Raw genomic sequence first — 25,311 nt, forward strand, 5'->3', positions numbered from 1 at the left:
TGGATGCTCTCGGTGCCATTCCATCAGTAGAGATTGAGCCTCTCCCAAGGGGTGTGATCCAGGTGTTCTCTGCCCTGTTTGAAGGCAGCCAGACATCAGAGGTTCCTGAAGCTGACCTGTCCTCCATCGACCCCTCATTGACACGTAGTCTCATGCCATTCCAGAGAGACGGTGTCAAGTAGGTGCTAGTCTCACTGTTATCATGACCATGCAACTCAAATCACAAATAATTAAAGAGCAGCAGTAAATAACAATAGTGGGGCTATATACAGGGGGTATTGGTACAGAGCCAATGTGGAGGCTATATACAGGGTATTACGGTACAGAGTCAATGTGGAGGCTATATACAGGGGGTACCGGTACAGAGTCAATGTGGAGGCTATATACAGGGGGTACCGGTACAGAGTCAATGTGGAGGCTATATACAGGGTATTACGGTACAGAGTCAATGTGGAGGCTATATACAGGGTGTTACGGTACAGAGTCAATGTAGAGGCTATATACAGGGGGTACCGGTACAGAGTCAATGTGGAGACTATATACAGGGTATTACGGTACAGAGTCAATGTGGAGGCTATATACAGGGGGTACCGGTACAGAGTCAATGTGGAGGCTATATACAGGGTGTTACGGTACAGAGTCAATGTGGAGGCTATATACAGGGTATTACGGTACAGAGTCAATGTGGAGGCTATATACAGGGTGTTACGGTACAGAGTCAATGTGGAGGCTATATACAGGGTGTTACGGTACAGAGTCAATGTGGAGGCTATATACAGGGTGTTACGGTACAGAGTCAATGTGGAGGCTATATACAGGGTGTTACCGGTACAGAGTCAATGTGGAGGCTATATACAGGGGGTACCGGTACAGAGTCAATGTGGAGGCTATATACAGGGGGTACCGGTACAGAGTCAATGTGGAGGCTATATACAGGGGGTACTGGTACAGAGTCAATGTGGCGGCTATATACAGGGGGTACCGGTACAGAGTCAATGTGGCGGCTATATACAGGGGGTACCGGTACAGAGTCAATGTGGAGGCTATATACAGGGGGTACCGGTACAGAGTCAATGTGTAGGCTATATACAGGGGGTACCGGTACAGAGTCAATGTGGAGGCTATATACAGGGGGTACTGGTACAGAGTCAATGTGGAGGCTATATACAGGGGGTACCGGTACAGAGTCAATGTGGAGGCTATATACAGGGGGTACTGGTACAGAATCAATATGGAGGCTATATACAGGGGGTACCGGTACAGAGTCAATGTGGAGACTATATACAGGGGGTACCGGTACAGAGTCAATGTGGAGGCTATATACAGGGGGTACCGGTACAGAGTCAATGTGGAGGATATATACAGGGGGTACCGGTACAGAGTCAATGTGGAGACTATATACAGGGGGTACCGGTACAGAGTCAATGTGGAGGCTATATACAGGGGGTACCGGTACAGAGTCAATGTGGAGGCTATATACAGGGGGTACCGGTACAGAGTCAATGTGGAGACTATATACAGGGGGTACCGGTACAGAGTCAATGTGGAGGCTATATACAGGAGGTACCGGTACAGAGTCAATGTGGAGGATATATACAGGGGGTACCGGTACAGAGTCAATGTGGAGGCTATATACAGGAGGTACCGGTACAGAGTCAATGTGGAGGCTATATACAGGGGGTACCGGTACAGAGTCAATGTGGAGGCTATATACAGGAGGTACCGGTACAGAGTCAATGTGGAGGATATATACAGGGGGTACCGGTACAGAGTCAATGTGGAGACTATATACAGGGGGTACCGGTACAGAGTCAATGTGGAGGCTATATACAGGGGCTACCGGTACAGAGTCAATGTGGAGGCTATATACAGGGGGTACCGGTACAGAGTCAATGTGGAGGCTATATACAGGGGCTACCGGTACAGAGTCAATGTGGAGGCTATATACAGGGGCTACCGGTACAGAGTCAATGTGGAGGCTATATACAGGGGGTACCGGTACAGAGTCAATGTGGAGGCTATATACAGGGGCTACCGGTACAGAGTCAATGTGGAGGCTATATACAGGGGGTACCGGTACAGAGTCAATGTGGAGGCTATATACAGGGTATTACGGTACAGAGTCAATGTGGAGACTATATACAGGGTGTACCGGTACAGAGTCAATGTGGAGGCTATATACAGGGGGTACCGGTACAGAGTCAATGTGGAGACTATATACAGGGGGTACCGGTACAGAGTCAATGTGGAGGCTATATACAGGGGTGTACCGGTACAGAGTCAATGTGGAGGCTATATACAGGGGGTACCGGTACAGAGTCAATGTGGAGGCTATATATACAGGGGTTATGGGTACAGAGCCAATGGGCGACAGTGTCGAGGTAATTGAAGTAATATGTACGTGTAGGTAGAGTTATCAAAATGCATAGATGATAACAGAGTAGCTGTTATGGGTTGTATTCATTAGGGCACACCATAGCAAAATGTTTAGCAACGGAAAGCAGAAATTAGTGTTTCATATTGGACAGTTCCAATATTTCCCCCTTCGTTTTGTGCCTAATGTACACATCTTATGTATCTGGTTCTTCTATATAGTTTCATATTGTGATAATCAGTCTGTTTGTATTACACCTTGATTGTCTTCTCCAGGAATACGTTTGTTTTGTATTTCCCCTGAGGGTTCTTGATTAATGGTCTGTTTGTACATACAGTTGAAGTACTCACACTTAGGTTGGAGTCATTAAAACTCGTTTTTCAACCACTCCACAAATTTCTTGTTAACAAACTATAGTTTTGGCAAGTCGTTTAGGACATCTACTTTGTACATGACACAAGTCATTTTTCCAACAATTGTTTACAGACAGATTATTTCACTTATAATTCACTGTATCACAATTCCAGTGGGTCAGAAGTTTACATACACTAAGTTGACTGTGCCTTTAAACAGCTTGGAAAATTCCAGAAAATTATGTCATGGCTTTAGAAACTTCTGATAGGCTAATTGACATCATTTGAGTCAATTGGAGGTGTACCTGTGGATGTATTTCAAGGCCTACCTTCAAACTTAGTGCCTCTTTGCTTGACATCATGGGAAAATCTAAAGAAATCAGCCTAGACCTCAGAAAAACAGGTGTAGCCCTCCACAAGTCTGGTTCATCCTTTGTAGCAAATTCCAAACGCCTGAAGGTACCACGTTCATCTGTACAAACAATAGTACGCAAGTATAAACACCATGGGACCAGGCAGCCATCATACCGCTCAGGAAGGAGACACGTTCTGTCTCCTAGAGATGAACGTACTTTGGTGTGACAAGTGCAAATCAATACCAGAACAACAGTAAAGGACCTTGTGAAGATGCTGCAGGAAACAGGTACAAAATTATATATATCCACAGTAAAACAAGTCCTATATCGACATAACCTGAAAGGCCGCTCAGCAAGGAAGAAGTCACTGCTCCAAAACCGCCATAAAAAAGCCAGACTACGGTTTGCAACTGCACATGGGGACAAAGATCGTACTTTTTGGAGAAATGTCCTCTGGTCTGATGAAACAAAAATAGAACTGTTTGGCCATAATGACTATCGTTATGTTTGGAGGAAAAAGGGGGATGCTTGCAAGCCGAAGAACACCATCCCAACCGTGAAGCACGGGGGTGGCAGCATCATGTTGTGGGGGTGCTTTGCTGCAGGAGGGACTGGTGCACTTCACAAAATAGATGGCATCATGAGGAGGTAAAATTATGAGGATATATTGAAGCAACATCTCAAGACATCAGTCAGGAAGTTAAAGCTTGGGTCTACCAAATGGACACTGACCCCAATCATACTTCCAAAGTTGTGGCAAAATGGCTTAAGGACAACAAAGTCAAGGTATTGGAGTGGCCATCACAAAGCCCTGACCTCAATCCTCTAGAAAATTTGTGGGAAGAACTGAAAAAGCATGTGCAAGCAAGGAGGCCTACAAACCTGACTCAGTTACACCAGCTCTGTCAGGAGGAATGGGCCAAAATTCACCCAACTTATTGTGGGACGTTTGTGGAAGGCTACCTGAAACGTTTGACCCAAGTTAAACAATTTAAAGGCAATGCTACCAAATACTAATTGAGTGTATGTAAACTTCTGACCCACTGGGAATGTGATGAAATAAATAAAAGCTGAAATAAATCATTCTCTCTACTATTATTCTGACATTTCACATTCTTAAAATAAAGTGGTGATCCTAACTGACCCAAGACAGGGAATTTTTACTTGGATTAAATGTCAGGAATTGTGAAAAACTGAGTTTAAATGTATTTGGCTAAAGTGTATGTAAACTTCCCGACTTCGACTGTAGTCGTATTAAACCCTGTTTGTCTCCACCAGCTTTGCTGTGTCCAAAGATGGCCGCCTCCTCCTGGCTGATGACATGGGACTGGGGAAGACAGTACAGGCCATTTGCATAGCTGCCTACTACAGGAAAGAGTGGCCTTTATTAGTGGTGGCCCCTTCTTCTGTCAGATTCACCTGGGCTGAGGTACAACCACATCTATTATTAGCTATAGGCCTTGGCATTTCTTATTAGCTATAGGCCTAGACTATGACATTTTATTAAAATGAGAAATGGCGTATTTTCCTCAGTGTTCAATAATAGTCCCGGAGGGTACATTATCCAGGAATACGTTAGTTTTGTATTTCCCCTGATGGTTCTTCATTAATCGGCTCTATTCTTTCTGTATTAGGGGGCAAACTGCCATTCTTGTTGTCCATTAATTCAATAGACACTGTCTCAGTCATGTCCAGGGGTAAATATTGCTGTTCTTTACACATTAGTGTTAGTGCTCTATCTTACTGGTCATCCCCAAAGCCAACACCTCCTTCGGCCGCCTTTCCTTCCAGTTCTCTGCTGCCAATGACTGGAACGAATTGCAAAAAATCGCTGAAGCTGGAGACTTGTATTTCCCTCACCAACTTTAAACATCAGCTATCTGAGCAGCTAACCCATCGCTGCAGCTGTACACAGCCCATCTGTAAATAGCCCACCCAATCTACCTACCTCATCCCCACACTGTATATAGACTTTATTTTTTCTCTTGTGTTATTGACTTTACACTTGTTTATTCCATGTGTAACTCTGTGTTGTTGTTTGTGTCACACTGCTTTGCTTTATCCTGGCCACGTTGCAGTTGTAAATGAGAACTTGTTCTCAACTAGCCTACCTGGTTAAATAAAGGGTTAAGGTTATATATATATATATATATATATATATATATATATATATATATATATATATATATATAAAATAAAAAAAGTGGAATCTGGAGGAGTTTCAAGTAAAGAGGACAAAGTGGATTGGTATTAGTGTTTGGTTTCTAATCCCTGTGTAGTCCCGTAGCTCCATCAGGTCATTTATCTTAAAGAAGAAACCAAGAACCATTGTCTTTGTCTCGCTAGCACCCAGTAAATTAAACAGTACACCATGTGGAGGTGGATCACCCAGAGGCTGTAAAGGATTGTGTTCTGTTTATTACTGTATGGAATAGAGTTTTGTCCCTGAATTATTTGCTTGCAATGAACGTCGGTCTCCGTCAGTCCTTTGTCCTATTCATCCACTCTGACTGCATGTCCTATGGGTCACCGTGTCCTATGGGTCGCCGTGTCCTATGGGTCGCCGTGTCCTATGGGTCGCCGTGTCCTATGGGTCGCCGTGTCCTACGGGTCGCCGTGTCCTACGGGTCGCCGTGTCCTATGGGTCGCCGTGTCCTATGGGTCGCCGTGTCCTACGGGTCGCCGTGTCCTATGGGTCGCCGTGTCCTACGGGTCGCCGTGTCCTACGGGTCGCCGTGTCCTATGGGTCGCCGTGTCCTACGGGTCGCCGTGTCCTACGGGTCGCCGTGTCCTACGGGTCGCCGTGTCCTACGGGTCACCGCGTCCTATGGGTCACCGTGTCCTATGGGTCTCTCTGGTTTCTTGTTATTCCTGGTGGTTCTGGTGTGTTCTGCTCCGTCAGGGTGTCTGTTAGTGGGTTTAAAATATACCCTTGAAGTGTAGAGGATACTGTCAAACTGGAGCAGGGGGCTAGTTTTAATTTTAATTGCCCCATCAGGTTTGCAGTCAAAGAGGAAGGTCTAGTCTTAGCATGCCAGAAATGTCCATTTTTCTTGCTCTTGTCAACTCGACTGTTCCTCCCAGACGTGCTCTAGAATGTGTAGGGCTCTTGTTAACTCGACTGTTCCTCCCAGACGTGCTCTAGAATGTGTAGGGCTCTCGTTAACTCGACTGTTCCTCCCAGACGTGCTCTAGAATGTGTAGGGCTCTTGTCAACTCGACTGTTCCTCCCAGACGTGCTCTAGAATGTGTAGGGCTCTCGTTAACTCGACTGTTCCTCCCAGACGTGCTCTAGAATGTGTAGGGCTCTTGTTAACTCGACTGTTCCTCCCAGACGTGCTCTAGAATGTGTAGGGCTCTTGTTAACTCGACTGTTCCTCCCAGACGTGCTCTAGAATGTGTAGGGCTCTTGTTAACTCGACTGTTCCTCCCAGACGTGCTCTAGAATGTGTAGGGCTCTTGTTAACTCGACTGTTCCTCCCAGACGTGCTCTAGAATGTGTAGGGCTCTTGTTAACTCGACTGTTCCTCCCAGACGTGCTCTAGAATGTGTAGGGCTCTTGTTAACTCGACTGTTCCTCCCAGACGTGCTCTAGAATGTGTAGGGCTCTTGTCAACTCGACTGTTCCTCCCAGACGTGCTCTAGAATGTGTAGGGCTCTTGTCAACTCGACTGTTCCTCCCAGACGTGCTCTAGAATGTGTAGGGCTCTTGTTAACTCGACTGTTCCTCCCAGACGTGCTCTAGAATGTGTAGGGCTCTTGTCAACTCGACTGTTCCTCCCAGACGTGCTCTAGAATGTGTAGGGCTCTCGTTAACTCGACTGTTCCTCCCAGACGTGCTCTAGAATGTGTAGGGCTCTTGTCAACTCGACTGTTCCTCCCAGACGTGCTCTAGAATGTGTAGGGCTCTTGTCAACTCGACTGTTCCTCCCAGACGTGCTCTAGAATGTGTAGGGCTCTTGTCAACTCGACTGTTCCTCCCAGACGTGCTCTAGAATGTGTAGGGCTCTTGTTAACTCGACTGTTCCTCCCAGACGTGCTCTAGAATGTGTAGGGCTCTTGTCAACTCGACTGTTCCTCCCAGACGTGCTCTAGAATGTGTAGGGCTCTTGTCAACTCGACTGTTCCTCCCAGACGTGCTCTAGAATGTGTAGGGCTCTTGTTAACTCGACTGTTCCTCCCAGACGTGCTCTAGAATGTGTAGGGCTCTTGTCAACTCGACTGTTCCTCCCAGACGTGCTCTAGAATGTGTAGGGCTCTTGTCAACTCGACTGTTCCTCCCAGACGTGCTCTAGAATGTGTAGGGCTCTTGTTAACTCGACTGTTCCTCCCAGACGTGCTCTAGAATGTGTAGGGCTCTTGTTAACTCGACTGTTCCTCCCAGACGTGCTCTAGAATGTGTAGGGCTCTTGTCAACTCGACTGTTCCTCCCAGACGTGCTCTAGAATGTGTAGGGCTCTTGTCAACTCGACTGTTCCTCCCAGACGTGCTCTAGAATGTGTAGGGCTCTTGTCAACTCGACTGTTCCTCCCAGACGTGCTCTAGAATGTGTAGGGCTCTCGTTAACTCGACTGTTCCTCCCAGACGTGCTCTAGAATGTGTAGGGCTCTTGTCAACTCGACTGTTCCTCCCAGACGTGCTCTAGAATGTGTAGGGCTCTTGTCAACTCGACTGTTCCTCCCAGACGTGCTCTAGAATGTGTAGGGCTCTTGTCAACTCGACTGTTCCTCCCAGACGTGCTCTAGAATGTGTAGGGCTCTTGTTAACTCGACTGTTCCTCCCAGACGTGCTCTAGAATGTGTAGGGCTCTTGTTAACTCGACTGTTCCTCCCAGACGTGCTCTAGAATGTGTAGGGCTCTTGTTAACTCGACTGTTCCTCCCAGACGTGCTCTAGAATGTGTAGGGCTCTTGTCAACTCGACTGTTCCTCCCAGACGTGCTCTAGAATGTGTAGGGCTCTTGTCAACTCGACTGTTCCTCCCAGACGTGCTCTAGAATGTGTAGGGCTCTTGCCAACTCGACTGTTCCTCCCAGACGTGCTCTAGAATGTGTAGGGCTCTTGTTAACTTGACTGTGTTTTGTTTTGACAGTTTGCCCAGCATCCAGTGACAGTTTGCCCAGCATCCAGTGACAGTTTGCCCAGCATCCAGTGACAGTTTGCTCAGCATCCAGTGACAGTTTGCTCAGCATCCAGTGACAGTTTGCTCAGCATCCAGTGACAGTTTGCTCAGCATCCAGTGACAGTTTGCCCAGCATCCAGTGACAGTTTGCCCAGCATCCAGTGACAGTTTGCCCAGCATCCAGTGACAGTTTGCCCAGCATCCAGTGACAGTTTGCCAAGCATCCAGTGACAGTTTGCTCAGCATCCAGTGACAGTTTGCCAAGCATCCAGTGACAGTTTGCCAAGCATCCAGTGACAGTTTGCCCAGCATCCAGTGACAGTTGTCAACTCTACAGTATGCCATTGTTCACAGTGCTATCTCCCCTCCTCTCCAGGCCTTCAGGCAGTGGCTGCCCTCTGTGCAGCCTGACAGTATCAATGTGATTGTCAAGGGGAAAGACAACCTGAGGGGGGGTCTGGTCAACATCATCAGCTATGATCTACTGAGCAGGATGGACAAGCAGCAGGTCGCTAACCCTTTCAATGTCCTCATAATGGATGAGTCCCACTTTCTGAAGAACATGAAGACTGCCCGCTTTAAGGCTGCCTTGCCGCTGCTCAAGGTATGGATGATTCTCTTTACTCTTAGGATCCTTGGAATTTAGGCTACGATTTATATATTCTATGTAACAATTTAACAAAGGTAATAGTGAAGTTTTCATTTGATCTCTAAGACTGTTGGGTTGGACTGTGTTCTCATTAGTGTGTCGTCACTGTTTTCAGGTAGCTAAGACTGTGTGATTAGTTAGATAGTGTTGTCATCAGTTTCTACTACGTTCTCAATCTCAGGTAGCGAAGCGTGTGATCCTGCTGTCGGGGACTCCTGCCATGTCCAGACCCTCAGAGCTCTACAGTCAGATCCTGGCTGTCAAGCCCTCCCTGTTTCCCCGCTTCCGTGACTTTGGGACCAGATACTGCAATGCCCGACAGGTAAGTTTAGCCTGCATATAGTTGATTAAACCACACTGGATGTGTCAATATATGGAAAAATACACATTTAAAAATTCCTACCAATCGATTGGTCGAAAGAACCGACAACTCTTGGTCGACCAAGATTTATTTTAGTTGGGGACATCCCTAAATTCATTGGAAACCATAGGACTTGTTCTTCTCCTGCTAGATGCTGTGGGGCTGGGACTACTCCGGCTCCAGTAACCTAGGACTTGTTCTTCTCCTGCTAGCTGCCGTGGGGTTGGGACTACTCTGGCTCCAGTAACCTAGGACTTGTTCTTCTCCTGCTAGCTGCCGTGGGGTTGGGACTACTCTGGCTCCAGTAACCTAGGACTTGTTCTTCTCCTGCTAGATGCCGTGGGGTTGGGACCACTCTGGCTCCAGTAACCTAGGACTTGTTCTTCTCCTGCTAGATGCCGTGGGGTTGGGACCACTCCGGCTCCAGTAACCTAGGACTTGTTCTTCTCCTGCTAGCTGCCGTGGGGTTGGGACTACTCCGGCTCCAGTAACCTAGGAATTGTTCTTCTCCTGCTAGCTGCCGTGGGGTTGGGACCACTCTGGCTCCAGTAACCTAGGACTTGTTGTTCTCCTGCTAGATGCCGTGGGGCTGGGACCACTCTGGCTCCAGTAACCTAGGACTTGTTCTTCTCCTGCTAGATGCCGTGGGGTTGGGACCACTCTGGCTCCAGTAACCTAGGACTTGTTCTTCTCCTGCTAGCTGCCGTGGGGTTGGGACCACTCTGGCTCCAGTAACCTAGGACTTGTTCTTCTCCTGCTAGCTGCCGTGGGGTTGGGACTACTCTGGCTCCAGTAACCTAGGACTTGTTCTTCTCCTGCTAGCTGCCGTGGGGTTGGGACCACTCTGGCTCCAGTAACCTAGGAATTGTTCTTCTCCTGCTAGCTGCCGTGGGGTTGGGACCACTCTGGCTCCAGTAACCTAGGACTTGTTGTTCTCCTGCTAGATGCCGTGGGGCTGGGACCACTCTGGCTCCAGTAACCTAGGACTTGTTCTTCTCCTGCTAGCTGCCGTGGGGTTGGGACCACTCTGGCTCCAGTAACCTAGGACTTGTTCTTCTCCTGCTAGCTGCCGTGGGGTTGGGACTACTCCGGCTCCAGTAACCTAGGACTTGTTCTTCTCCTGCTAGCTGCCGTGGGGTTGGGACTACTCTGGCTCCAGTAACCTAGGACTTGTTCTTCTCCTGCTAGATGCCGTGGGGCTGGGACTACTCTGGCTCCAGTAACCTAGGACTTGTTCTTCTCCTGCTAGCTGCCGTGGGGCTGGGACCACTCTGGCTCCAGTAACCTAGGACTTGTTCTTCTCCTGCTAGCTGCCGTGGGGTTGGGACCACTCTGGCTCCAGTAACCTAGGACTTGTTCTTCTCCTGCTAGCTGCCGTGGGGCTGGGACCACTCCGGCTCCAGTAACCTAGGACTTGTTCTTCTCCTGCTAGCTGCCGTGGGGTTGGGACCACTCTGGCTCCAGTAACCTAGGACTTGTTCTTCTGCTGCTAGCTGCCGTGGGGTTGAGACCACTCTGGCTCCAGTAACCTAGGACTTGTTCTTCTCCTGCTAGCTGCCGTGGGGCTGGGACTACTCTGGCTCCAGTAACCTAGGACTTGTTCTTCTCCTGCTAGCTGCCGTGGGGTTGGGACCACTCTGGCTCCAGTAACCTAGGACTTGTTCTTCTCCTGCTAGCTGCCGTGGGGCTGGGACCACTCTGGCTCCAGGAACCTAGGACTTGTTCTTCTCCTGCTAGCTGCCGTGGGGTTGGGACCACTCTGGCTCCAGTAACCTAGGACTTGTTCTTCTCCTGCTAGCTGCCGTGGGGCTGGGACTACTCTGGCTCCAGTAACCTAGGACTTGTTCTTCTCCTGCTAGCTGCCGTGGGGTTGGGACCACTCTGGCTCCAGTAACCTAGGACTTGTTCTTCTCCTGCTAGCTGCCGTGGGGTTGGGACCACTCTGGCTCCAGTAACCTAGGACTTGTTCTTCTCCTGCTAGATGCCGTGGGGTTGGGACTACTCTGGCTCCAGTAACCTAGGACTTGTTCTTCTCCTGCTAGATGCCGTGGGGCTGGGACTACTCTGGCTCCAGTAACCTAGGACTTGTTCTTCTCCTGCTAGCTGCCGTGGGGCTGGGACCACTCTGGCTCCAGTAACCTAGGACTTGTTCTTCTCCTGCTAGCTGCCGTGGGGTTGGGACCACTCCGGCTCCAGTAACCTAGGACTTGTTCTTCTCCTGCTAGATGCCGTGGGGCTGGGACCACTCTGGCTCCAGTAACCTAGGACTTGTTCTTCTCCTGCTAGCTGCCGTGGGGTTGGGACTACTCTGGCTCCAGTAACCTAGGACTTGTTCTTCTCCTGCTAGCTGCCGTGGGGCTGGGACCACTCTGGCTCCTGTAACCTAGGACTTGTTCTTCTCCTGCTAGCTGCCGTGGGGTTGGGACCACTCTGGCTCCAGTAACCTAGGACTTGTTCTTCTCCTGCTAGCTGCCGTGGGGTTGGGACCACTCTGGCTCCAGTAACCTAGGACTTGTTCTTCTCCTGCTAGCTGCCGTGGGGCTGGGACTACTCTGGCTCCAGTAACCTAGGACTTGTTCTTCTCCTGCTAGCTGCCGTGGGGTTGGGACCACTCTGGCTCCAGTAACCTAGGACTTGTTCTTCTCCTGCTAGCTGCCGTGGGGTTGGGACCACTCTGGCTCCAGTAACCTAGGACTTGTTCTTCTCCTGCTAGCTGCCGTGGGGCTGGGACTACTCTGGCTCCAGTAACCTAGGACTTGTTCTTCTCCTGCTAGCTGCCGTGGGGTTGGGACCACTCTGGCTCCAGTAACCTAGGACTTGTTCTTCTCCTGCTAGCTGCCGTGGGGTTGGGACCACTCTGGCTCCAGTAACCTAGGACTTGTTCTTCTCCTGCTAGATGCCGTGGGGTTGGGACTACTCTGGCTCCAGTAACCTAGGACTTGTTCTTCTCCTGCTAGATGCCGTGGGGCTGGGACTACTCTGGCTCCAGTAACCTAGGACTTGTTCTTCTCCTGCTAGCTGCCGTGGGGTTGGGACTACTCTGGCTCCAGTAACCTAGGACTTGTTCTTCTCCTGCTAGCTGCCGTGGGGCTGGGACCACTCTGGCTCCTGTAACCTAGGACTTGTTCTTCTCCTGCTAGCTGCCGTGGGGTTGGGACCACTCTGGCTCCAGTAACCTAGGACTTGTTCTTCTCCTGCTAGCTGCCGTGGGGTTGGGACTACTCTGGCTCCAGTAACCTAGGACTTGTTCTTTTCCTGCTAGATGCTGTGGGGTTGGGACTACTCTGGCTCCAGTAACCTAGGACTTGTTCTAGTCCTGCTAGCTGCCGTGGGGTTGGGACCACTCTGGCTCCAGTAACCTAGGACTTGTTCTTCTCCTGCTAGCTGCCGTGGGGCTGGGACCACTCTGGCTCCAGTAACCTAGGACTTGTTCTTCTCCTGCTAGCTGCCGTGGGGCTGGGACTACTCTGGCTCCAGTAACCTAGGACTTGTTCTTCTCCTGCTAGCTGCCGTGGGGCTGGGACCACTCTGGCTCCAGTAACCTAGGACTTGTTCTTCTCCTGCTAGCTGCCGTGGGGTTGGGACCACTCTGGCTCCAGTAACCTAGGACTTGTTCTTCTCCTGCTAGCTGCCGTGGGGTTGGGACTACTCTGGCTCCAGTAATCTAGGACTTGTTCTTCTCCTGCTAGCTGCCGTGGGGTTGGGACCACTCTGGCTCCAGTAACCTAGGACTTGTTCTTCTCCTGCTAGCTGCCGTGGGGTTGGGACCACTCTGGCTCCAGTAACCTAGGACTTGTTCTTCTCCTGCTAGCTGCCGTGGGGTTGGGACTACTCTGGCTCCAGTAACCTAGGACTTGTTCTTCTCCTGCTAGCTGCTGTGGGGTTGGGACTACTCTGGCTCCAGTAACCTAGGACTTGTTCTTCTCCTGCTAGCTGCCGTGGGGTTGGGACCACTCTGGCTCCAGTAACCTAGGACTTGTTCTTCTCCTGCTAGCTGCCGTGGGGCTGGGACTACTCTGGCTCCAGTAACCTAGGACTTGTTCTTCTCCTGCTAGCTGCCGTGGGGCTGGGACTACTCTGGCTCCAGTAACCTAGGACTTGTTCTTCTCCTGCTAGCTGCCGTGGGGTTGGGACTACTCTGGCTCCAGTAACCTAGGACTTGTTCTTCTCCTGCTAGCTGCCGTGGGGTTGGGACTACTCTGGCTCCAGTAACCTAGGACTTGTTCTTCTCCTGCTAGCTGCCGTGGGGCTGGGACCACTCCGGCTCCAGTAACCTAGGACTTGTTCTTCTCCTGCTAGCTGCCGTGGGGTTGGGACCACTCTGGCTCCAGTAACCTAGGACTTGTTCTTCTCCTGCTAGATGCCGTGGGGTTGGGACCACTCTGGCTCCAGTAACCTAGGACTTGTTCTTCTCCTGCTAGCTGCCGTGGGGTTGGGACTACTCTGGCTCCAGTAACCTAGGACTTGTTCTTCTCCTGCTAGCTGCCGTGGGGTTGGGACCACTCTGGCTCCAGTAACCTAGGACTTGTTCTTCTCCTGCTAGCTGCCGTGGGGTTGGGACTACTCTGGCTCCAGTAACCTAGGACTTGTTCTTCTCCTGCTAGCTGCCGTGGGGTTGGGACTACTCTGGCTCCAGTAACCTAGGACTTGTTGTTCTCCTGCTAGCTGCCGTGGGGTTGGGACTACTCTGGCTCCAGTAACCTAGGACTTGTTCTAGTCCTGCTAGCTGCCGTGGGGTTGGGACTACTCTGGCTCCAGTAACCTAGGACTTGTTCTTCTCCTGCTAGCTGCCGTGGGGTTGGGACCACTCCGGCTCCAGTAACCTAGGACTTGTTCTTCTCCTGCTAGATGCCGTGGGGCTGGGACCACTCTGGCTCCAGTAACCTAGGACTTGTTCTTCTCCTGCTAGCTGCCGTGGGGTTGGGACTACTCTGGCTCCAGTAACCTAGGACTTGTTCTTCTCCTGCTAGCTGCCGTGGGGCTGGGACCACTCTGGCTCCTGTAACCTAGGACTTGTTCTTCTCCTGCTAGCTGCCGTGGGGTTGGGACCACTCTGGCTCCAGTAACCTAGGACTTGTTCTTCTCCTGCTAGCTGCCGTGGGGTTGGGACTACTCTGGCTCCAGTAACCTAGGACTTGTTCTTTTCCTGCTAGATGCTGTGGGGTTGGGACTACTCTGGCTCCAGTAACCTAGGACTTGTTCTAGTCCTGCTAGCTGCCGTGGGGTTGGGACCACTCTGGCTCCAGTAACCTAGGACTTGTTCTTCTCCTGCTAGCTGCCGTGGGGCTGGGACCACTCTGGCTCCAGTAACCTAGGACTTGTTCTTCTCCTGCTAGCTGCCGTGGGGCTGGGACTACTCTGGCTCCAGTAACCTAGGACTTGTTCTTCTCCTGCTAGCTGCCGTGGGGCTGGGACCACTCTGGCTCCAGTAACCTAGGACTTGTTCTTCTCCTGCTAGCTGCCGTGGGGTTGGGACCACTCTGGCTCCAGTAACCTAGGACTTGTTCTTCTCCTGCTAGCTGCCGTGGGGTTGGGACTACTCTGGCTCCAGTAATCTAGGACTTGTTCTTCTCCTGCTAGCTGCCGTGGGGTTGGGACCACTCTGGCTCCAGTAACCTAGGACTTGTTCTTCTCCTGCTAGCTGCCGTGGGGTTGGGACCACTCTGGCTCCAGTAACCTAGGACTTGTTCTTCTCCTGCTAGCTGCCGTGGGGTTGGGACTACTCTGGCTCCAGTAACCTAGGACTTGTTCTTCTCCTGCTAGCTGCTGTGGGGTTGGGACTACTCTGGCTCCAGTAACCTAGGACTTGTTCTTCTCCTGCTAGCTGCCGTGGGGTTGGGACCACTCTGGCTCCAGTAACCTAGGACTTGTTCTTCTCCTGCTAGCTGCCGTGGGGCTGGGACTACTCTGGCTCCAGTAACCTAGGACTTGTTCTTCTCCTGCTAGCTGCCGTGGGGCTGGGACTACTCTGGCTCCAGTAACCTAGGACTTGTTCTTCTCCTGCTAGCTGCCGTGGGGTTGGGACTACTCTGGCTCCAGTAACCTAGGACTTGTTCTTCTCCTGCTAGCTGCCGTGGGGTTGGGACTACTCTGGCTCCAGTAACCTAGGACTTGTTCTTCTCCTGCTAGCTGCCGTGGGGCTGGGACCACTCTGGCTCCAGTAACCTAGGACTTGTTCTTCTCCTGCTAGCTGCCGTGGGGCTGGGACCACTCCGGCTCCAGTAACCTAGGACTTGTTCTTCTCCTGCTAGCTGCCGTGGGGTTGGGACCACTCTGGCTCCAGTAACCTAGGACTTGTTCTTCTCCTGCTAGATGCCGTGGGGTTGGGACCACTCTGGCTCCAGTAACCTAGGACTTGTTCTTCTCCTGCTAGCTGCCGTGGGGTTGGGACTACTCTGGCTCCAGTAACCTAGGACTTGTTCTTCTCCTGCTAGCTGCCGTGGGGTTGGGACCACTCTGGCTCCAGTAACCTAGGACTTGTTCTTCTCCTGCTAGCTGCCGTGGGGTTGGGACTACTCTGGCTCCAGTAACCTAGGACTTGTTCTTCTCCTGCTAGCTGCCGTGGGGTTGGGACTACTCTGGCTCCAGTAACCTAGGACTTGTTGTTCTCCTGCTAGCTGCCGTGGGGTTGGGACTACTCTGGCTCCAGTAACCTAGGACTTGTTCTAGTCCTGCTAGCTGCCGTGGGGTTGGGACTACTCTGGCTCCAGTAACCTAGGACTTGTTCTTCTCCTGCTAGATGCCGTGGGGCTGGGACCACTCTGGCTCCAGTAACCTAGGACTTGTTCTTCTCCTGGTAGCTGCCGTGGGGTTGGGACTACTCTGGCTCCAGTAACCTAGGACTTGTTCTTCTCCTGCTAGCTGCCGTGGGGCTGGGACCACTCTGGCTCCAGTAACCTAGGACTTGTTCTTCTCCTGCTAGCTGCCGTGGGGTTGGGACCACTCTGGCTCCAGTAACCTAGGACTTGTTCTTCTCCTGCTAGCTGCCGTGGGGTTGGGACTACTCTGGCTCCAGTAACCTAGGACTTGTTCTTCTCCTGCTAGCTGCCGTGGGGCTGGGACCACTCTGGCTCCAGTAACCTAGGACTTGTTCTTCTCCTGCTAGCTGCCGTGGGGCTGGGACCACTCCGGCTCCAGTAACCATTGACTTGTTCTTCTCCTGCTAGCTGCCGTGGGGTTGGGACTACTCTGGCTCCAGTAACCTAGGACTTGTTCTTCTCCTGCTTGCTGCCGTGGGGTTGGGACCACTCTGGCTCCAGTAACCATTGACTTGTTCTTCTCCTGCTAGCTGCCGTGGGGTTGGGACTACTCTGGCTCCAGTAACCTAGGACTTGTTCTTCTCCTGCTAGCTGCCGTGGGGTTGGGACTACTCCGGCTCCAGTAACCTAGGAGAACTGAAGCTGATGTTAGAGGAGAGTCTAATGCTACGCCGTCTCAAGTCAGAGGTCCTCTCTCAGCTTCCTGCCAAGCAACGCAAGGTTGTCACGGTGACCACAGACGGTATCAACACCCGCACCAAGTCAGCCCTGTCTGCCGCAGCCAATGATCTGGCCAAGGGACAACACAACCACAACGTGAGTACAGGGGAAGAGAGATTATTAGTAAAAAACGATACTCTTACAGCTCATTTTGACGTTAGATGAAGAGTGTTTCTCGAGAGCATTCCATTAATGTTGCTCTAGTTTCACCTTGACATGTCTTGTTAAACACATTCGTCTTCTGTTGGCTTTTTATTCTGTTCAGAAGATGAAGGAGGCTCTTCTGGTCTTCTTTAACCACACTGCCGAGGCCAAGATTAAAGCCATCATGTGAGTTGAAAGTGTTTACCCCCACACTGAGAGTACAGTGCTGAGAGCCTGCTGTTTTCAACCGGTTCTGTGTCTGTTACTCAGGGAGTACATCATGGATATGCTGGAGTGCGGAAGAGAGAAGTTCCTGGTGTTTGCTCATCACAAGCTGGTCCTGGACGCTATCACCACGGAGTTGGGAGAGAAGGTGAGGAGAACAGGATGACTGATCAACAGACGTGAGGTTTATCCACACAACAGAAAGACTTTGGTTTAGATGACTCACTTTTCTAGTAAATATTGAAATCAGTACAGACTTGTGCCTTATGCCATGACTCTCCTGGAAACTGGGTGCCTAATGCCACGAGTGGTTTTAGTTTATCTTTAGGTAGATGACTTGCTTATCTTGTAACTATTTAAAACATGACGGAGGAATAAAAATAGCATAAATAGGAATGTATACCAGTTTCAGTTGAGGACCAGGATGTTTACAGCTGTGCCATACAGATTGAAAAATAGCTGGGAAGAGATTTTCGGGGGGGGGGGTCTTGGAGGGCTGGTGGCCTGGCAGTCGGGAGCTTGATTCAGGCTCTCCGTTTTTGACCTTGTCGGAGATCTGTCAAAGTGCCCTTGAGCAGGCAGGTTGACCCTGGTTGGTCCTGCCGGTCCCTCTGGATGGGAGTCTGTTAGATGACTGAATGTAACTGTTGAGCTGCTTCACTGCAGGTAGAAGGTCTATTTTAATATTCAATAAAACAAGATGAAACACGACTGTCTTATGTGTTTCCATTGTTGTTGATGTTATTTCAGGGTATCGACTACATCCGTATAGACGGCTCCACCCCGTCCGCAGAGCGGCAGCAGCTGTGTAACCGGTTCCAGTTCACTGACAAGAGCTGTGTAGCGGTGCTCTCCATCACTGCAGCTAACATGGGCATCACCCTGCACTCTGCTGCTCTGGTGGTGTTTGCTGAGCTATTCTGGAATCCCGGGGTAAGGACCTGACTAACCTTTAACCTCCTAGAGTCGATGTCTGCCACTCCGCGGAAATCTATTTAGCATAATACAAAAAACCCCATCAAAATCGGTCAGTTTTAGATAGATGGCTGCGTGTCAATCAACTGCATCCGCTATGTAACTTCCTGTGGTGAAACAACAGACATGTATGTGTTCGTGAGAGTCTTACCTTTCCACAACGGGGTCATATTAGGGTGTAGCCCAAACTGTTGGGTGAGGACCCGTCTAACCCCGGGGTGAGGACCCGTCTAACCCCGGGGTGAGGACCCGTCTAACCCCGGGGTGAGGACCCGTCTAACCCCGGGGTGAGGACCCGTCTAACCCCGGGGTGAGGACCCGTCTAACCCCGGGGTGAGGACCCGTCTAACCCCGGGGTGAGGACCCGTCTAACCCCGGGGTGAGGACCCGTCTAACCCCGGGGTGAGGACCCGTCTAACCCCGGGGTGAGGACCCGTCTAACCCCGGGGTGAGGACCCGTCTAACCTTTGCTCTGGTAGTGTTCTCTGAACTCTTCTGGGGTAAGGTTCCTGACCTCTAACCCCTTACCCAGTGGTGTCACCAAACAGAGTGTCTTGGTTGACAGAAAAGTTGTGAATGCAGCTACAGCTGCTCTGTGTTCATATATCCTCCTATACTGTCTAACATAGTCCTAATGACGCCCTCTGGAATCTATCAGATAATGATCCAGGCCGAGGACAGAGTGCATCGTATCGGTCAGACCAGCAACGTGGACATCCACTACCTGGTCGCCAAGGGAACCGCAGATGACTACCTGTGGTACGTCGGCTCCTCCTCTTGAACCAGTCTGAACTAACCTCTAATATCTATTAGGGTGATATTTCTGAAGGAACCATTTTACCAAATGGGACAATAAAGTTATTGATTGGTTTTTGTATCTATGTAGGCCGATGATCCAGGAGAAGATGCACGTTCTGGAGCAGGTGGGGCTATCAGAATCCAACCTGTCAGAGAAGGCAGAGTCTGCCAGCTTCCACTCCAAGGTGAGGGCCACCGGTGGTGTTTGCTATACAGATGGGCTACACACGTCAGTCCACAGATGGGCTACCCTGGTCATGGAAGTCAGGTTGGCTGTCGACCTATCAGGCTCCTCCTCCACTACATCACTGGCATGGTTTAGTCAGGTTGGCTGTCGACCTATCAGGCTCCTCCTCCACTACATCACTGGCATGGTTTAGTCAGGTTGGCTGTCGACCTATCAGGCTCCTCCATGGTTTAGGTCCTCTCAACCCCTTAGAGGACAAAGTGAACACCAATAAATATACAACCTTCCACCTCTGGTGAATCATTTCTAGTGGTCTCTTCCAGGATGACAGGGCCCCCATCAACAGGGTGCTTTTTGGCACAGTCATTTGGGTGTGATGGGTCCCGTTTATGTCTGAGGAAAACTAACCACTGCATTCAGAACCTCATACCAACGCCCCAGCGTGGTGGTGGTGGTGGGTTGGGGATTATTTGATTTGATTTCACCTTTATTTAACCAGGTAGACTAGTTGAGAACAAGTTCTCATTTATAACTGCGACCTGGCCAAGATAAAGCAAAGCAGTTCGACACATACAACAACACAGAGTTACACATGGAGTAAAACAAACATACAGTCAATAATACAGTCGAACAATAAGTCTATATACAATGTGAGCAAATGAGGTGAGATAAGGGAGGTAAAGGCAAAAAAAAGGCCATGGTGGCGAAGTAAATACAATATAGCAAGTAAAATACTGGAATGGTAGATCTGCAGTGGAAGAATGTGCAAAGTAGAGATAGAAATAATGGGGTGCAAAGGAGCAAAATTACAGATGGGCTATGTACAGGTGCAGTAATCTGTGAGCTGCTCTGACGGCTGGTGCTTAAAGTTAGTGAGGGAGATATGAGTCTCCAGCTTCAGTGATTTTTGCAGTTTGTTCCAGTCATTGGCAGCAGAGAACTGGAAGGAAAGGCGGCCAAATGAGGAATTGGCTTTGGGGATGACCAGGGAAATATACCTGCTGAAGCGTGTGCTACGGGTGGGTGCTGCTATGGTGACTAGTGAGCAGAGATAAGGCGGGGCTTTACCTAGCAAAGACTTATAGATGACCTGGAGCCAGTGGGTTTGGTGAAGAATATGAAGCGAGGGCCAGCCAACGAGAGCATACAGGTCGCAGTGGTGGGTAGTATATGGGGCTTTGGTGACAAAACGGATGGCACTGTGATAGACTGCATCCAGTTTGTTGAGTAGAGTGGGATGCTTTGCTGCCTCAGGACCTGGACCACTTGCCTTACCAGAAGGAACCATGAATTCTGCTCTGTATCAGAGAATTCTACAGGAGAATGACAGGCCATCCATCTGTAAGCTGAAGTGCAGCTGGGTCCTGCAGCAAGACAATGATCCAAAACATCAAGTCTACATGAAAATGGCTAAAAAAGCAACAAATATGAAGTTTTGGAATGGCCTAGTCAAAGTCCAGATCTAATCCCAACTCAGATGTTGTGGCAGGACCTGAAACGACCAGTTCATGCTGGAAAACCCAGAAATGTCTCTGAGTTAAAGCAATTCTGCATGGAAGAGTGGGCCAAAATTCCTCCACAGAGATGTGAGAGACTGATCAACAACTACAGGAAGTGTTTAGTTGGAGTCATTGCAGTCCATTCTATTATTCTCATTCCTAATTCTATACCAAGTACCCCCAGGAGTACTGGTGCCCTGGTTGACTACCCCCAGGAGTACTGGTGTCCTGGTTGAGATCCCCCAGGAGTACTGGTGTCCTGGTTGACTACCCCCAGGAGTACTGGTGTCCTGGTTGAGATCCCCCAGGAGTACTGGTGTCCTGGTTGACTACCCCCAGGAGTACTGGTGTCCTGGTTGACTACCCCCAGGAGTACTGGTGTCCTGGTTGAGATCCCCCAGGAGTACTGGTGTCCTGGTTGACTACCCCCAGGAGTACTGGTGTCCTGGTTGAGATCCCCCAGGAGTACTGGTGTCCTGGTTGACTACCCCCAGGAGTACTGGTGCCCTGGTTGACTACCCCCAGGAGTACTGGTGTCCTGGTTGAGATCCCCCAGGAGTACTGGTGTCCTGGTTGACTACCCCCAGGAGTACTGGTGTCCTGGTTGAGATCCCCCAGGAGTACTGGTGTCCTGGTTGACTACCCCCAGGAGTACTGGTGTCCTGGTTGACTACCCCCGGGAGTACTGGTGTCCTGGTTGACTACCCCCAGGAGTACTGGTGCCCTGGTTGACTACCCCCAGGAGTACTGGTGTCCTGGTTGAGAACCCCCAGGAGTACTGGTGCCCTGGTTGACTACCCCCAGGAGTACTGGTGTCCTGGTTGACTACCCCCAGGAGTACCGGTGCCCTGGTTGAGAACCCCCAGGAGTACCGGTGCCCTGGTTGACTACCCCCAGGAGTACTGGTGTCCTGGTTGACTACCCCCAGGAGTACTGGTGTCCTGGTTGACTACCCCCAGGAGTACTGGTGCCCTGGTTGACTACCCCCAGGAGTACTGGTGTCCTGGTTGAGATCCCCCAGGAGTACTGGTGTCCTGGTTGACTACCCCCAGGAGTACTGGTGTCCTGGTTGAGATCCCCCAGGAGTACTGGTGTCCTGGTTGACTACCCCCAGGAGTACTGGTGTCCTGGTTGACTACCCCCAGGAGTACTGGTGTCCTGGTTGAGATCCCCCAGGAGTACTGGTGTCCTGGTTGAGATCCCCCAGGAGTACTGGTGTCCTGGTTGAGATCCCCCAGGAGTACTGGTGTCCTGGTTGACTACCCCCAGGAGTACTGGTGCCCTGGTTGACTACCCCCAGGAGTACTGGTGTCCTGGTTGAGATCCCCCAGGAGTACTGGTGTCCTGGTTGACTACCCCCAGGAGTACTGGTGTCCTGGTTGAGATCCCCCAGGAGTACTGGTGTCCTGGTTGACTACCCCCAGGAGTACTGGTGCCCTGGTTGACTACCCCCGGGAGTACTGGTGTCCTGGTTGACTACCCCCAGGAGTACTGGTGCCCTGGTTGACTACCCCCAGGAGTACTGGTGTCCTGGTTGAGAACCCCCAGGAGTACTGGTGCCCTGGTTGACTACCCCCAGGAGTACTGGTGTCCTGGTTGACTACCCCCAGGAGTACCGGTGTCCTGGTTGACTACCCCCAGGAGTACCGGTGCCCTGGTTGAGAACCCCCAGGAGTACCGGTGCCCTGGTTGACTACCCCCAGGAGTACTGGTGTCCTGGTTGACTACCCCCAGGAGTACTGGTGTCCTGGTTGACTACCCCCAGGAGTACTGGTGTCCTGGTTGAGAACCCCCAGGAGTACTGGTGTCCTGGTTGACTACCCCCAGGAGTACTGGTGTCCTGGTTGACTACCCCCAGGAGTACTGGTGTCCTGGTTGACTACCCCCAGGAGTACTGGTGTCCTGGTTGACTACCCCCAGGAGTACTGGTGTCCTGGTTGACTACCCCCAGGAGTACTGGTGTCCTGGTTGACTACCCCCAGGAGTACTGGTGTCCTGGTTGACTACCCCCAGGAGTACTGGTGTCCTGGTTGACTACCCCCAGGAGTACTGGTGTCCTGGTTGACTACCCCCAGGAGTACTGGTGCCCTGGTTGAGAACCCCCAGGAGTACTGGTGCCCTGGTTGAGAACCCCCAGGAGTACTGGTGTCCTGGTTGACTACCCCCAGGAGTACTGGTGCCCTGGTTGACTACCCCCAGGAGTACTGGTGTCCTGGTTGAGAACCCCCAGGAGTACTGGTGCCCTGGTTGACTACCCCCAGGAGTACTGGTGTCCTGGTTGAGAACCCCCAGGAGTACTGGTGCCCTGGTTGACTACCCCCAGGAGTACTGGTGTCCTGGTTGACTACCCCCAGGAGTACTGGTGTCCTGGTTGAGAACCCCCAGGAGTACCGGTGTCCTGGTTGACTACCCCCAGGAGTACCGGTGTCCTGGTTGACTAACCCCAGGAGTACCGGTGTCCTGGTTGACTAACCCCAGGAGTACCGGTGCCCTGGTTGACTACCCCCAGGAGTACTGGTGTCCTGGTTGACTACCCCCAGGAGTACTGGTGTCCTGGTTGAGAACCCCCAGGAGTACTGGTGTCCTGGTTGAGAACCCCCAGGAGTACTGGTGCCCTGGTTGAGATCCCCCAGGAGTACTGGTGTCCTGGTTGACTACCCCCAGGAGTACTGGTGTCCTGGTTGAGATCCCCCAGGAGTACTGGTGTCCTGGTTGACTACCCCCAGGAGTACTGGTGTCCTGGTTGACTACCCCCAGGAGTACTGGTGTCCTGGTTGAGAACCCCCAGGAGTACTGGTGCCCTGGTTGAGAACCCCCAGGAGTACTGGTGTCCTGGTTGACTACCCCCAGGAGTACTGGTGTCCTGGTTGACTACCCCCAGGAGTACTGGTGTCCTGGTTGACTACCCCCAGGAGTACTGGTGTCCTGGTTGACTACCCCCAGGAGTACTGGTGTCCTGGTTGACTACCCCCAGGAGTACTGGTGTCCTGGTTGACAACCCCCAGGAGTACTGGTGTCCTGGTTGAGAACCCCCAGGAGTACTGGTGTCCTGCTTGACTACCCCCAGGAGTACTGGTGTCCTGGTTGAGAACCCCCAGGAGTACTGGTGTCCTGGTTGACTACCCCCAGGAGTACTGGTGTCCTGGTTGAGAACCCCCAGGAGTACTGGTGCCCTGGTTGACTACCCCCAGGAGTACTGGTGCCCTGGTTGACTACCCCCAGGAGTACTGGTGCCCTGGTTGAGAACCCCCAGGAGTACTGGTGTCCTGGTTGACTACCCCCAGGAGTACTGGTGTCCTGGTTGAGAACCCCCAGGAGTACTGGTGTCCTGGTTGACTACCCCCAGGAGTACTGGTGTCCTGGTTGACTACCCCCAGGAGTACTGGTGTCCTGGTTGACTACCCCCAGGAGTACTGGTGTCCTGGTTGACTACCCCCAGGAGTACTGGTGTCCTGGTTGACTACCCCCAGGAGTACTGGTGTCCTGGTTGACTACCCCCAGGAGTACTGGTGTCCTGGTTGACAACCCCCAGGAGTACTGGTGTCCTGGTTGAGAACCCCCAGGAGTACTGGTGTCCTGGTTGAGATCCCCCAGGAGTACTGGTGTCCTGCTTGACTACCCCCAGGAGTACTGGTGTCCTGGTTGAGAACCCCCAGGAGTACTGGTGCCCTGGTTGACTACCCCCAGGAGTACTGGTGCCCTGGTTGACTACCCCCAGGAGTACTGGTGCCCTGGTTGACTACCCCCAGGAGTACTGGTGCCCTGGTTGAGAACCCCCAGGAGTACTGGTGTCCTGGTTGACTACCCCCAGGAGTACTGGTGTCCTGGTTGAGAACCCCCAGGAGTACTGGTGTCCTGGTTGACTACCCCCAGGAGTACTGGTGTCCTGGTTGACTACCCCCAGGAGTACTGGTGTCCTGGTTGACTACCCCCAGGAGTACTGGTGTCCTGGTTGACTACCCCCAGGAGTACTGGTGTCCTGGTTGACTACCCCCAGGAGTACTGGTGTCCTGGTTGAGAACCCCCAGGAGTACTGGTGTCCTGGTTGACTACCCCTGATATAGAGAATAGGGTACGATTTGTGAGGCAGACGAAGTGTTTGTGTGTGTGTGTTATGAAGTGTTTCTGTGTGTGTTATGAAGTGTTTCTGTGTGTGTGTGTGTTATGAAGCGTTTCTGTGTGTGTGTGTGTTATGAAGTGTTTCTGTGTGTGTCTGTGTTATGAAGCGTTTCTGTGTTATGAAGTGTTTGAATGTGTTATGAAGCGTTTCTGTGTTATGAAGCGTTTCTGTGTTATGAAGTGTTTCTGTGTTATGAAGTGTTTCTGTGTTATGAAGTGTTTCTGTGTTATGAAGTGTTTGAATGTGTTATGAAGTGTTTCTGTGTTATGAAGTGTTTGAATGTGTTATGTATTTCAGGACTCCCAGCAGAGGAGGATCACAGAGATGTTCCAGAGGTCGTTCACTGAGGTGGAGGATGATATGGATGAAGCTCTCCTATTGGAGGCTGTGGAGGCCTGGGATGACCCTAGCAACCAACCAGGAAGTGATGTGGAAGAGAGCCCCAGCAAGAAGAGACGCATAGAGGACTACTTTGGCAGATAATTCCTGGAGGAAATCAAGTGATGTCCCATGTATACCTATGGTCTCCTATCATAATGAAACAGATTATCATGAGTCGTGTATTTTGTTGGATCAGCTGTTTCTGGGTATTGTTTTTCATCTTTGTAAATATTGCTCTCAACAAACTTTTTCTTTGCAACCAAAGTAAATAAAAGGAATTTTTGGAAATGA

The 25,311-nt window shown here is 51.5% G+C and overlaps 1 protein-coding gene across 1 annotated transcript; it reads left to right on the forward strand.

The window, feature by feature from the left end:
• Positions 1 to 25,311, forward strand: smarcal1 (SWI/SNF related, matrix associated, actin dependent regulator of chromatin, subfamily a-like 1; the record flags this gene model as incomplete). The annotated part of the gene is made up of 11 exons (XM_038982875.1): positions 1 to 178; positions 4,362 to 4,512; positions 8,580 to 8,807; positions 9,034 to 9,174; positions 16,563 to 16,787; positions 16,957 to 17,021; positions 17,106 to 17,208; positions 17,811 to 17,993; positions 18,694 to 18,794; positions 18,922 to 19,018; positions 24,937 to 25,311. Coding segments are annotated over 11 exons (1,658 nt in total), but the record flags the coding sequence as incomplete, so codon positions are not given.

This window comes from Salvelinus namaycush, unplaced genomic scaffold (genome assembly GCF_016432855.1).
Source record: "Salvelinus namaycush isolate Seneca unplaced genomic scaffold, SaNama_1.0 Scaffold133, whole genome shotgun sequence".
NCBI classification, from domain to species: Eukaryota; Metazoa; Chordata; class Actinopteri; order Salmoniformes; family Salmonidae; genus Salvelinus; species Salvelinus namaycush.